This window comes from Artemia franciscana, chromosome 12, assembly GCF_032884065.1.
Source record: "Artemia franciscana chromosome 12, ASM3288406v1, whole genome shotgun sequence".
NCBI lineage: Eukaryota > Metazoa > Arthropoda > Branchiopoda > Anostraca > Artemiidae > Artemia > Artemia franciscana.
Genome location: NC_088874.1, coordinates 39,365,043 through 39,379,533, shown reverse-complemented (window position 1 = coordinate 39,379,533; position 14,491 = coordinate 39,365,043). Strand labels below are relative to the sequence as shown.

At 35.2% G+C, this 14,491-nt stretch overlaps 2 protein-coding genes across 3 annotated transcripts in view; one reads left to right on the top strand and one right to left on the bottom strand.

The window, feature by feature from the left end:
• Positions 1 to 9,466, top strand: part of LOC136034103 (zinc finger protein 664-like) — a 36,114-nt gene extending 26,648 nt beyond the window's left edge. The window contains exons 5-6 of one of the 2 annotated variants that reach the window (XR_010619115.1): positions 6 to 384; positions 9,373 to 9,466. Coding sequence is in view for 1 of the 2 variants with exons in the window: in XM_065715239.1 (XP_065571311.1) it covers positions 6 to 16 (11 nt within the window). In the remaining variant the exon portion in view is untranslated. Of the gene's footprint in view, positions 1 to 5; positions 1,638 to 9,372 lie in introns of those variants that run through there. The other variant, XM_065715239.1, reaches the window with a different exon arrangement.
• Positions 7,004 to 14,491, bottom strand: part of LOC136034102 (zinc finger protein 665-like) — a 62,482-nt gene continuing 54,994 nt past the window's right edge. Inside the window, exon 7 of the mRNA XM_065715232.1 lies at positions 7,004 to 7,171. Coding sequence (XP_065571304.1) covers positions 7,053 to 7,171 — 119 coding nt within the window. The 3' untranslated portion in view covers positions 7,004 to 7,052. The remainder of the gene's footprint in view (positions 7,172 to 14,491) is intronic.

Here is a 14,491-nt window from a genome sequence, read left to right as displayed (position 1 = left end):
TTCAGGTATTCTCTGAAAGTTAGTTCTGGTCGTCTTCAGTTTGAATTATTATAGTAATTTATCTCTGATGGCTCTTTACGTTTCTTTGAAAACCTCTTTTTCGATAATTTTTTAAAAATTAATTTCAGTTCGTTGTCGATTGCCAAAGTTTTAAAATTTCTACATTCCCCTTAGCAACATCAATCTTTTTCAACCTTTAAGTTCCCCAAAGTTCAGCATCCTTCTCAACGTTCTCCGTAAGTTATCACCAATAGATGTAGAAGCAGTTGTAAACAGTCATAGTTTTGAGGTGTCGCAGTTAGAAGTAGTTACTTTGCAGTCACAACCAGTCTCATTTGCAGAGTAAATAATAGCAGTAGTAGAAGTGGCCCTGAAAGTTTTAAGGTAATACCCTTGTCTGTACCTAATTAACTGCATGTTGGCCCTTTGAAAACTTGGATACTTATATTTTCTTTTGATTTAGCTCGACATATCCCCCAACATTTCTCAAGATTTTGCTTCAATGCCCTTGGTCTTTTTGCACACGTCCAGAATCAAACATCCCCTTCTCGAATGATGATTTTGCATGTGAAAAATGGACAAACTGAAAAATTTAGGAGCTACAGGGGAGTGGCTTCTCCAGAGGCTTGGCTATTAGACGTTGCAATCCTTTCGAATAAAATGGATTTTATGATATCTATCAGTGTTTTAAAAAATATCTAAAAGGACAGAAGTGGGGAGGGGTGGCTGCCCTTCGTTCGTTTTTCAATATGTATTTAAAGTTTCAACTTATCACCCTTCGTCGTTCCTCAGGCATTCCTCTTGTGTCCTTTAAATGCCCTCTGGCATATAGTGCGCTTTGATTTTGTTTGACAGCCCCCTCAACATTTTTAAGACATTTTTTTTTTCATTTTTATCTTACTATTCTTAGCCATTTTGGATACTCAGAAGCAAACATACCACATATCCCCTATTAATAATTTTGTATAAAAACAATGGACTGCTTGTACAACGTATGAAACTTGCACAAGGGGCTGTGAAGGTTAAATCATCCCTGGAGGTTCAGTTTTTTGACTTTATCAATATTTTTGAACAAGTCCAAAATTTCCATTTGATATTTTTCGAGGAAGGGGAGTTAAAACGGGAATGAGAGGGGGTGGGGCAGTTGCTCTCTGACGACTGTTTTAACATCTTCCTCAACATGCCCTCAAAGCTTAAACTTAATATCCTTAGCTATTCCTGTTATATTGTAGACACACCTTTTTGATAAACAGGATACGCATAGTATCTTTAGATTTAGTTTGCCATGCCCTAAACGCTCCCCTAAGCTTTACCTTAATACGTTCAGCCTCTTCGAACCCACTTAGAATAGAGATTTCTCCTTTTTCCCAATGATAAATCTGACAAATTTAAAAAACGGTGTATTGCATAATTTACAATCTTTACCTTGAGGGCTGTGGGGTATTGCCTCCCCAGCGGCATATTTTCTAGACCTTTTGACTGTACTTAATATAATACCTTTTTAAACTTTTAATCAGTGATAAGAGAAGGGGGCATATAAAAAGGGCAAGGGGGACTGTTTATTTTCCGATACCGCTTCATCATCCCAAGGAATTTTCAAATTAATACTCTCTAACCACCGATGATACGTCTTTCTAACCACCGATGATACGTCTTTCTAACCACCAACACGCACACAGTCTGTTCTATTATGTTCACTACCCTCCCCAAAGCTAAGAGGAATATGTCCACGATATAGTTGTTAGACTGTTTTGAAGAAGTCGTCAATTTGAAAAATTGTAATTAAAAAAGGAATGGAAAGGGGCTGGCGGCCATAGAACCATTTTTCAACATCCCCTTTAGCATTCCTGAAGTTTCATCTCAATACCTTCAGATGTGCTTAAAATATTGCAGGTCCTCCTTTCTGATAAACTGGTTGCACTTATGTCTTTTAATTTAACATACCCTTAACATTCTCGTAAGATTTCACATTAATGCCTTTAGCTTTTTCGGATACACCGAAAATCAAACATTTCCCCTTTTCCTAATGATAAATCCTTATAAAAAAAAACATGTAAAACATAAAATTGCATATACACAGTTGGCAAATTGTATAATTTACAATCCTTGCCCTGGGTCCTATGTGGCATAGTATTCCTGGAAGTATGCCTATAAGACCTTTTGACTAATTTTGTCAAATGACAATTCCAAAATTTCGAACAGTGTTTAGCAGAAGTGGCAACTAAAAAGAGCCAGAAGGATCTTGTTAACCTAAAATCTCTCTTCAACATCTCCTCAATATAGCTTTAAATACTCACTTTAATACCCTCAGTCGCTCTTTAAACATTGATGAAATTCCCGTTTCCACAACCAGCAAGTGCACAGTTTTTTTTATTGTTTTTGACATCCCTCTCAACATTTCCTCAAAATTTCACTTTAATGCGTTAAGCTGTTTGAGAGACCCAGGATCAAACATACCCTTATCCTTACAAAACTCCTTATATGTTAACAATGGACAAATTGCGTAACTAATAGCTCTTGTCGGGAGGCTGGGGGGATGTAATTAAAAAGTAAATAAGTATTGCAGCACTAGACCCTCAAGGTTCAAACCGTCTTTATCTCCGTTTTGTGACCCTTGAGCCAGGAAGTTTTATTGGGAGGTTGAGGCCAGCCATCCTATGCTTTTACACACCTTTCCTGTTTACCTTCCCCAGATTTCTCCAGGTACCCATTTAGAACTGGGTCAACTCTGGGTGAGCTTACAGAGTCACATTCATGACCACCGTCCCAAACCAAATAGCCGGCCATGCCAGGAATGAACCCGTTCCCCTTGGACAGAAGATTCCCAACACAGTGCGCCAACCACTTACCCTGGAGGCATAGTTATTTGCCTTTTGAACAAAATGGATGTCTCAAAATTTTGGTCTGGTGAATTTTGGGAAAGGCCGTGGGAGGGGTAGGGGCCCTTTGATCACTTTTGACTCTTAAATTCTGTAAATGGGAAAACAGTATAGCCCAAGAAATTACTTATTTTCATTGAAAAAGCTTTTTTGGGTATTTTCATAACACCAAATGGGATTGTTAAAAATTGCCTTCAAAATTTTGAAAAAAAAAAAAAAATGTGAATATCCACATCTGTAAGTTTCATTTGTAGAGAAAAAATATGGAAAAGAATGTTATGCACAGCTTTTTCCACATGTTACATTTGGCCTCAGGTTTTGTTTAGCCTAGTTATGTGTTAAGTGTGTACTAACAGTTAGCCTAAAAGCATAAGCTATGTTTTCCTAAAGCGTGGGTTGTGGGCTTAAGGTGAAATGGAGGTTTGAGCCAAAAATCCTATATAGATGTCAACATAAACAAGTAAGATATATGATTAGAAATTAGATAAAGTTTATCATGATGACTTGCAGGTTTAAGAAGGTAAAAATGATAGTGTCTTGAATTGTACTGATAAAGATCCTGAGGGCAATGAATGAATACCAATAAATGACTAATAATAATACAAGAATTAACGAGAACTTTCCTTACATCTTTGTTCTACTGTATGTTTGTCTACCGTACTATATATCTCTGTCCTAACCCAACTACTTTCCAAGCTAGTCTACCAAAGTTTTTTACCACTTTACGGACGCATGTTATTAGATATATGAGTTTTCAAAATAGAGATTCAAAGAGTTGTTTACTAGTTTTGATAATAATCCATCATGATTATATAGTCTTTTCTTTGTAATCACAGCGTTCTTTAATAGATGTGTTAAATAAAGTCAGTTCTAAATTTTTCGCTCCTTCTGGTAAATTGTTTATCATCAAGTAAAGTAGGTCAGGTCCTGGGTCAAAAGGTTTAGTAACTATGCGTCCAGGGATAAAAACCACCCACGGGTCCTGACATCTGTCTTTAATGTCATTAGCATTAACAGATACACTAAGAATCAGTTTTCCTTTTTCCTAATGATGAATCCTGCATATAAACAATGGGCAAATTCTATTGTTTACACCCTTGCCCTGAGGCTATGAGGCATGTCATTTCTGGAAGTATAGCTATAAGACCTTTTGACGAGTTTAAAAAAAATGACAGTTCCAAGATTTCGGTCGCTGTTTGGCACAGGGGGCAACTGAAAAGAGTGGAGGGAGGTCTGGTTGGCCTAAACTCTCTTCAATATCTCCTCAACATGCCTTGAAATATTTAATTTAATACCCTCAGTTGCTCTTTTGATATTGCTGAATTTCCCTTTTCATAACAAGCAAGCACATATACAGTTTTGATTGTGTACGGCATCCCACTCAATATTTCCTTAATATGTTCCTTTAATACCTTGAGCTGTTTTAGAGGCCGATAATACCTTCTGTCTTCAAAATGAGCAGTTAGCATAACTTATAGCCCTTACCCTGAAAGCTATGGGGGGAGGGGCATATATAAAACCTGGAATTATAGTTATTTGACCTTCAGTCTTTTTTTTTAACATTACGGCTATCTAGACAAAAGTGATTTTTTCTCCAAGTCAAGAATAGCCACAATTTAGATGCTCATGATGATTAGGACATTCTAGGCCAAAAATGACTGTCATCCGACGATTTTTCTTTGCCTTCTTCCCGTAGTGAAAGTTGAATTTTTTTATGGTAGAAGAAATCCACAATTTATTGGCAGAACAGACACAAGGAAGTTTCGGAAAGAGGCGCTAATCCCCCATGTTAATGCTGTCTCAAGACAGAAACAAAAAAAGGTGACGAAGACTGTTTCACTTCTCCCTGACTAAGAAAGTGAAAACATATAAAACAAAAAAAGAAATAGAAACGCAAGTTTTGAGACTAATGTTTTACATTGTTTCGTGTACAAATAAGTTATTACATTTACGAAATTATTTCACACATAAAGCAATAAAATGAATCTTATAAACAAAGGGGAGATGTAAATAACATCAAAAAGTAGGATACTAAAATAAAAGTTGATTTTCCAACACAAAAGATGCACGGAGCCATTTACAAGAATGAAACATTTCTAAGTGTTTTTTGTCAATGACGAGATTGCAATTTTATACAAAACTAAGCAATAATGCAATCACTATTGTCAAGTCTGAAGACTTTTTGTCTTAAGTCTTTAACAGACTTAAGTAGGTTATTTTTATAACTACTATCTTTTTCTTTTTTTACTGTCTCAGTAACATTGCTTTAAATCGGGGATACCGTTTTGCATAAATTTAAGGAAGGGATCGAGGTGTTTGCCATGTTGCGAAATCGAATATCCTATTTGGAAGAATAAATGCAACAAAATAACTTAAATTCAAAGCTATTTCATAAAAATAAATGCTATTCATTTTGATTTGATTTTTACTGTATTTTATTTTTGCATTCCTTAAAATTTTTGGAAAGAGCATGAGACTGTGATGAGTGTTTTGTTTCTTTTTCGCCACTAAAGGGGCACTGCAACGTTGCCGGGGTTTTCAAATGGACAATGAAAATTTTAAATCCAGTACTAAATTGCTCAATTTTTTTATGTTCAAGAATGCTAATTTTACCATTGGGTATTCCTTGACAGGAGCATAAATCCAATACCGCGCTACAACTTAAGCTTGATCATTGTCCAAATTTTGGGACAAAGAGTTATTGTCAAATTTAGCCGCATAGTGATTTTTAAAGATTAAAACAAATATTTGAGAATCAAAAAAATTATCTTGTTGTTGATTGTTTCCTTTTTTGGCAATTTATACGCTTTTACTTTTGGTTAATTTGTTACGTTTATCTTGGAGCAAGTTTTTTTAATGAGCCGGACTCCTAATTAAAATGCGATGTTAAAATTTCACCCGAACATGAATAATTCCGTATATGAGGGGGGAGGTCCCCTACTAAATACTCCTCTTTTCACGCTATTTTTCGTACTTCTAAAAAAGGTTCTGATTCTAATTAGACATCCCCTGTGTTTCGCGAATACATTAATAGAAAATTTTGACAAGAGATCAAACTCTAGCGTAAAGAGCGAAGTATTGAGGAGGGCAAAACCGCCTTATATACCTAATAATTTTTGCTCCTTTTAATTTTTTTTATTCCTCCTTGCTTTCAGTGGAACAACCATTTTTTTTATTTAATTTCGGACCATTTTTCAAATAATCTCAGGAAAATCACCTCCCCTCCATAAAAAATTCATACATAGAACGTTCTCCCCACGTAAAATCCCACCTAAGAAATTACTCTCGGACAGTTCCATCTTTTCTGCAAATTCCCCCCAGAACACATCTTGTGGATGATTCCAACCGAATAATACTTCTTAGCATACTTTCAATTGAAAAAGGACTTTTATTTATAATTAATTTTTTTTTAATTACGATTTTTTTTATAATACCGTAATTCCTCTGTAGTGGAAATTTTTTTCCGGAAATCCCCTCTCCAACAGAAGTTTTCATCCGCGGAAAATTTCCCGGAAAAAAATTCCAACTCTGCTGAAAATTTTCCTTGGACATTTCCTCATATCAAATTTCCGTTGGACATTTCCTGCTGAAAATTTCCTCATAGCATCTACATGAATAAAATGGTGTCCCCAACGAAAAAGTAAGACAAATAAAGCAAATTTCATATATGAAATCTGGCCTTTTCCTCACGTATAAAATTTACCCTGGAAAGTTCACCCAATAAAACTACCATCCCAATGAGAAATTCTCCCAATAGAAAATCTATTACCAGAAAATCCTCCCCTGAAAATGTCTATATACTTCCCAATAGCAAACAAAATATGTAAGCAATATACAAGTTACATATCTTGCAGCCTTTTCATTGGGGGTTGTTGGAGGGCGGAGTCATCCACAAAGACAGAGTTATAATGAACAAAAAGGGTATCTCAAAATTTTTATAGCCCGACTTTTGGGAAAAAGGACGTGGGAGGGGGGTTATTTTCCCTCTCTTTTTTTAAGTCACTTAAAAGGACCGTAGAACTTTTTAATTTCCATTCTAATGAGCACTTTCCCAATCTTCAAGGACCATTGATTCGATACAACCCAGGAAAAAACAGAGAAGAAAAAAAACAACAACAAACAAACACGCATTCATGGTCATTGTTCTGGCTAAAAATACAAAATTCCACATTTTTAACGATGGGAAATCCAAAACTCCATAATAAAAATGAAACAATTGTCATCTATATCACATTCCAATTCATTTTGACAGTTCAAATCCACTTCTTTTTTTGGCCATATTTCTGTTAAACCTGCAATGATTAGTAATTCACATCCTTGTTCATTCATATCATTATTAGAAAACGCTTTAACAGGGAGAACTAAAATAATACAAAATTCGCTCAAAATAAATCACTAAGTCTTATATTTTTAGCCCTCTTTTTATTTGGTACAGAACTCAGCTTTTAACCTCATAATTATTATAAAATTTACTTTAATGACTTTTACCACGGTACTCAATTTAAAAAAGCCGATTTGAGGTATTATTCTTATAACAGTTTAAATTCTTCATTCCTTTCCTTATTTGGTAAGTTAGAATGTTGGTTGTAAACCAATTTACTTAAGCACTGGTTTGGCTAAAAAAAAATGCTGCACTGCAATATTCATATACTATACTGTAGTTTTTATCAAATAGATTAATTATATTTATTTCTGTATTCTTTTATTTTTGTTAGACAATAAAAAGTTTTAAATAACTTGAAACTACATCCAAAGAGTTTGTCAAGAGTGGTAAAAGGAATTAAGGATGTGTATTGAGTCTCTGATTTATGATCAAGCGCCGTTTTGTCAAATCCTCCAAAGAAACGTTTATTTTATGCTTTGCAAAAGTCTCAGTATATTTTCCAAATATCTGGAAGGTAGACATTTTAGGTAGCATATGGTAGGTAAGGTGTGACTTCCTCTCTCTTTGTACCATCACAAATGTGTGAAATACATTTTCATTGTGAGAAATAAAGGGGTTTTCGGCAATTAAAAGCTGATAAAATAGACTCTTCTAATTCCCAGTAAAAAAAACGAATCAAGTCTCACAGAACTTTATCTAACAATAACATTATAACTATAAAATATTCATTTTACAATACGCAAATATTATGATCCTAAATACAAGCAATTTTCATCCCTGTCTTTCAAATCAAAAGGCTGCATAAGACCAAGAAAGCTTTCAGAAGTCATTATAGAAAAAGGCACGTAAGATTTAATTGCTGATACAACTTCATTGGGTGCACTCAACTTTCAATTCTTTAAAAGTCAATATTTAGTTAAAGGCCTCGTTTTTATTTGATTCTAGAATCATGAACCCCATACAAATTATCCACTTCTTTGGTGGCAGTTTTGTCTAAAATGAAAGTACTTTCAATGCAAATTATTAAACAAAAGACTTGTACACTAGCATATTATTAAGGCAAATTACTTCTATTGCGTATAATTAAAAAAAATACATATAGTTCAAGCTTTGTGCTAGAAACAAAGGAAAATATAACTTTTATAACAAATTATAGAAGAGTTCTAACGTATTCCAAAAGCGAGAAAGAACTCCAAAATAAAATTAAGTTTGTCATTTAATTCAGGAGTTCAATTGGGATACAACATTCTATATCTTAATAATCAAAAGCATCTGGGATTATTATTTACTAAATATTTTTTTTTAATGCAATCTGACCATTCAGATGCAATAAACCCCAATGTTTCACGCCCTACTACAATTTCAAAGCAAGTTCAAGATACACCTTCTGATTTTGGATATGCATCAAATACAGAAGATAAGGATATCTGAATATCTGAATATCTGAAGCCTTCCTTGTCCCCGTCAATGTTTAAATCAGGTTTAACATATTCAGCAATATTTTAACAATCACCAGAGATGTCAGGAGAAACGGCAATAAAATTTACTTCGTTTTCCATTAATGACGCAGGATTTAAACTTCCAAAATTGTTTTTATCATCAGCGGAAGATGTGTCTTCGGCTTCTACAAGAATTAGAGCAAAATCAAATAAAAACACTCAAAACAAAATAAGTCTTTAGTCATAAAACTTTTAGTATACCACACAATTTGTATATGGTTTTTCATGAATAAGTAAAGGTGAACTGATCATCTCAGCATTTATAAACTCCGTAAAGTATGAAGAAGATGAAGAGTAGAGAGTTCGGAAAACAACAATAGCAACGAGAATAACAGCCAATAACCGTGATTTTGAGTCAAAAACTTTCTTCATCAAGGTTGAAGCAATAGATACTACCTAGTAGCCAGCCAACAGGGGCATAATTTTCTATGGGGCAGGGGGGACAACTGCCCCCTCCAGACCCAAGTTTGCCCCCTCACGTTGAAATTGGTTTCTACAAAAAATCTTGTCAAAATTAAGATAAGCCTGCATAATTCGAGTATCCAGAGAAACAGGTCGGTTTTCATTAGTATATCTTTGCCTTTATGGTAATATATGACGCGTTTTCCAGTTTTTGCTGTCATTTTCACTTGATTTGGAGAAATTGGCTTCAAATTTGGCCCCCACCCCCAGGATTTTGGTGAAATTACGCTACTGCCAGCCAACTACCTTGAATCTTCTGAGCCGAATCAGATGAGTCTTTTGTCTCTTTTCCACCACTAACACTGCAATGTAACATTACCAGGGTGCTGAAATGGATAACGAAAACTTTGAATTCAGCCCTATACTGCTCAATTCGTTGAGCAGTATACTTTTACCATAGAGTATTCCTTGACAAGAGCATAAATCCAATACCGTGCTAAAACTTAAGCTTGATCATTGTTCAAATTTTGGGAAATTCGGCCACGTAGTAATTCTTAAAGATCAAAACAGCCCTGCACTGCTCAATTCGTTGAGTACTGTTAATTTTACCATAGGGTATTCCTTGACAAGAGCATAAATCCAATACCGTGCTAAAACTTAAGCTTGATCATTGTTCAAATTTTGGGACAATGAGTTAATGTCAAATTCGGCCACGTAGTAATTCTTAAAGATCAAAACAGCCCTGCACTGCTCAATTCGTTGAGTACTGTTACTTTTACCATAGGGTATTCTTTATCATTGTTCAAATTTTGGGACAATGAGTTAATGTCAAATTCAGCCACGTAGTAATTCTTAAAGATCAAAACAAATTTTTGAGAATTTAAAAAGAATTATTTCGTTGTTTCCTTTTTTGGCGATTTATAAGCTTTTTGTTCTCAGATAATTTTTACATTTATCTTAGAGCAGGATAATTTTTTTAGGGAGCTGGGCTCCTTTAATAGACTATCATTTGCCTCATGAAGTATACCTCATATAATTACCTCATAAATGTCAAAGACGATATTAAATAAAAGAAAACATTTTTTTTACTGAAAATAAGGAGCAACATTAAAACTTCAATTGAATAGAAATATTTTCGTATATGTGCGGGATTTTACCCCCCTAGATACCCTTCTTTACACTCTAAGGTTCTTTAGGATTACAAAAAAGGTTCTAATTAAACATCCCTTATATTAAAGGGATTATTCTTGAAGCAATGTGGAAAAAGGTCAAACTCTAGCGTAAAGTGCGGGGTCTTGAGGAGAGGACAATCCCCCTTATGCAGAATAATTTATTTTCCTCTTATAATTTCTCATGGATCAGGACATCCACCTCCCACTCTTCCCACGTAAAATCCCCCTTGGGAAATTTCCCCGCACAATTCTATCCCAGAAGTTCCCCCACATTATTTCTTGTGGATGATTCCGCCTGAAAAATACTCCTTAGCATACTTTTAATTGAAAAAAAGACTCTAAAAAGATTTTTTTTTGCATTTACAATTTTTTCAGATCTTTTCAGACCTCCCTCCCCCTCCCAACGGAAGGTTTCTACAACGAAAATTTTCCCATGGAGAATTTCTTCAGGTGACAATTCTACCATGAAGAATTTATCCCATGGGAAATCCCCCCACCCGCAAAGATCTTCCAGGGAAGTCCAACTCTGCTGAAACCCCATATTTCTTTATTCTCGTTATGGCATATCTTTTAAACACATACTTCTTTGTTCGTAACTGTCGTTTTTGATTCGTTCTGATTCTCGTTGTCATATGTCTTTTAACCGAATATTTCTTTGTTCTTCAATTTTGTTTTTGACTCGTTTTCTGGTGAAGTGACCAGTTTAAGCCGACTAGAAGTAATGAAGTGGCATAAAAGTGGCAAGACTAGCAATTTCTATCCTCGCTTTGGTTGTGGTAGATATTAACTACGGGTTAATATCTATTTTCAATTTTCAATCTGTTTTCAAGAAAACAGATATTCAAATTGAAAGTTTTTTTCGAGAAAAAAGATTCAATTTCCAATCTATTTTCAAGAAAAGAGATATTAATTATTGATTGCTTTTAGTTGATTCTAGATACTAACAGTAAGGGTTCATTGACTTTGAACAACAGCAGTACAGGGTACTTGACTCCAGACAACACGGTATAGGATATAGTGTCCCAGCAGATTAAAGACACACTACACAGTTTAAAACCACATTAAAAAGGTAAGTGATTAAAAGTAAGTAAGTAAGACGGCACTAGATCCTTAAGGTCCAAATCGGCGGTGCTGATCTCTGTTTCATGACCTTCAGCCAGGAATTGCAATGGGGGGCTGGGGGCCAACTATCCTGTGTTTTCACACACCCTTCCTGCTTAACTTGCCCAGATTTCTGGGGATTTCTCCAGGTACCCATTTAGAGCTGGATCGACTCTGGCTGAGCTTACAGAGTCACGCCACTGACCCTCGTCCCAGACTAAATAACTAGTAACAAGTGGGATGAACCCGTGCCCCTTGGACAAATAATTCCCACACCAGAGTGCCAACCACTTAGCCAGGACGACTTATGCAAGTGTACTAATAGATGCATACACTTGCATAAACTCAAATCAATTCGAAATCCAACAATGACCATAGGTCGTAGTATCTCAGAGCAAAAAGGCAAAAATTTGGGGTGCTCGCATGTCAGCGGCGCTTGCATATATTCAATATGCCTAACCACGTATCCTGTTTCAAAACAGGGATATGGGAATTTTTCAATTTCCACTTTCAACCTATTCTAACAGTAGCTTAGGTTAATGTGTTTTTTTTTCCAAAAATTCGTCTTAGTCAAATTGCCCCCTCATATACTGAATAATTTCTGTTCGTTAATGTTGTTCCTTACTTTCAGTTAAAAAACTTGTGTTTTATTCAGTTATTAAATTTTTGTTCCTTTTAATGGGACTCCTTACTTTCAGTTGAGAAAAAACTTGTTTTTTTTTATTCAATTATTGATAATGATTGCTATTTTCTTACCATTCATTATTGTGAACAATTTTATTTATTTTTTTTTACTCCAACAAAAAACTGTATAGAAAATGTTTGTAGTAAACTGGAAAGCGGTCACTCAGACGCAAATTAGAACTGTTGAAAGGCAGCAAAACTCGGGCCAATACACTTTTTTCCATGATTTTTCCCTATTCTGCTCTTTTCCTTAGGTTTTTCCTAAATTTTTCCTTAAATTTTTCCTTTCGTTTTCCCATAATCAAACAGTTCGTGGTAACGAACTGTAGTAAGGAGCGATCCGGCTCAATAGTAACCAAAACTCTAAAAAATTGAATTTTGATATCAATAGCTACATCAAAAGAATCGCATTTTAATGCTGATTTTAAATATATAAGTTTCATCAAGTTTAGTCTTACCCATCAAAAGTTACGAGCCTGGGAAAATTTGCCTTATTTAGGAAAATAGGGGGAAACACCCCCTAAAAGTCGTAGGATCTTAACGAAAATGACACCATCAGATTCAGCGTATCAGAGAACCCTACTGTAGAAGTTTCAAGCTCCTATCTACAAAAATGTGGAATTTTGCATTTTTTGCCAGAAGACAAATCACGGGTGCGTGTTTATTTGTTTGTTTTTTTGTTTTTTTTTTTTTTTTTCCCCAGGGGTCATCGTATCGACCAAGTGGTCCTAGAATGTCGCAAGAGGGCTCATTCTAACGGAAATGAAAAGTTCTAGTGCCCTTTTTAAGTGACCAAAAAAATTGGAGGGCATCTAGGCCCCCTCCCACGCTCATTTTTTTCCCAAAGTCAACGGATCAAAATTTTGAGATAGCCATTTTGTTCAGCATAGTCGAAAATCATAATAACTATGTATTTGGGGGTGACTTACTCCCCCACAGTTCCTGGGGGAGGGGCTGCAAGTTACAAACTTCAACCAGTTTTTACATATAATAATGGTTATTGGGAAGTGTACAGACGTTTTCAGGGGGATTTTTTTGGTTTTGGGGGTAGGGTTGAGGGAGGGGGCTATGTGGGAGGATCTTTCCTTGGAGAAATATGCCATGGGGGAAAAAATTCAATGAAAAGGGCGCAGGACGAATCTGGTCACGTTAGAAAAAAACGTCAAATTCAGAGCTTAATATACAATGCTGGGTGTTCGGAGCCTCTCTATTATGGAGTATAATTTGAAAATAACACAACTATACGAGCGATAAAACATATATACCACAACCATAACTCAACTAACGAAAGAACTGCTAAGAGATAACACAACTATAAAGCGAAAACAGGTGAAAACTAACGGGAAAATAAACGAACTAAGAGATGGAAGGGGCCCAGAGAAAAAATATAATCATTTTTCAATTTTGAGCCTAACTTCCGCAAAGGAGTAATAATGTGAGAAGCCCCGAAATACCGAATTATTTTCTTTTCAAACAGTTCGTGGTAAAGAACTGTAGTAAGGGGCGACCCGGCTCAATAGTAAACGGAACTCTAAAAAACGGAATTTTGATGCTAAAAGATACATCAAAAGAATCTAATTTTCACGCTGATTCTAAATATATAAGTTCCAATTAATTTAGTCTTTGTCATCAAAAGTTACGAGCCTGAGAAAATTTGCCCTATTTTGGAAAAAAGGGGGAAACATCCCCTAAAAGTCATAGAATCTTAACGAAAATCACACTATCGCATTCGGTATATCAGAGAACTCTATATCAAAAATTTCAAGCTCCTATCTAAAAAAATGTGGAATTTCATATTTTTTGCCAGAAGACAAATCACGGGTGCGTGTTTATTTGTTTGTTTGTTGTTGTTTTTTTCTTTTCCCCAGGGGTCATCGTATCGACCAGGTGGTCTTAGAGTGTCGCAAGAGGGCTCATTCTTACGGAAATGAAAAGTTCTAGTGCCCTTTTAAGTGATAAAAAAATTGGAGGGCAAATAGGCCCCCTCCCACGCTAATTTTTTTCCAAAAGTCAACAGATTAAAATTTTAAGATAGCCATTTTGTTCCGCATAGTCGAAAACCATAATAACTATGTCTTTGGGAATGACTTACTCCCCCACAATTCCTGGGGGAGGGGCTGCAAGTTACAAACTTTGACCAGTGTTTACATATAGTAATGGTTATTGGAAGTGTACAGACGTTTTAGCCAAAAAAAAATTAATATACTAATTTCATTTCAATAATTTATGTGCGGAGAGCCAAAATCAAACATGCATTAATTCAAAAACGTTCAGAAATTAAATAAAAAAAACTAGTTTTTTTAACTGAAAGTAAGGAGCGACATTAAAACTTAAAACGAACAGAAATTACTCCGTATATGAAATGGGTTG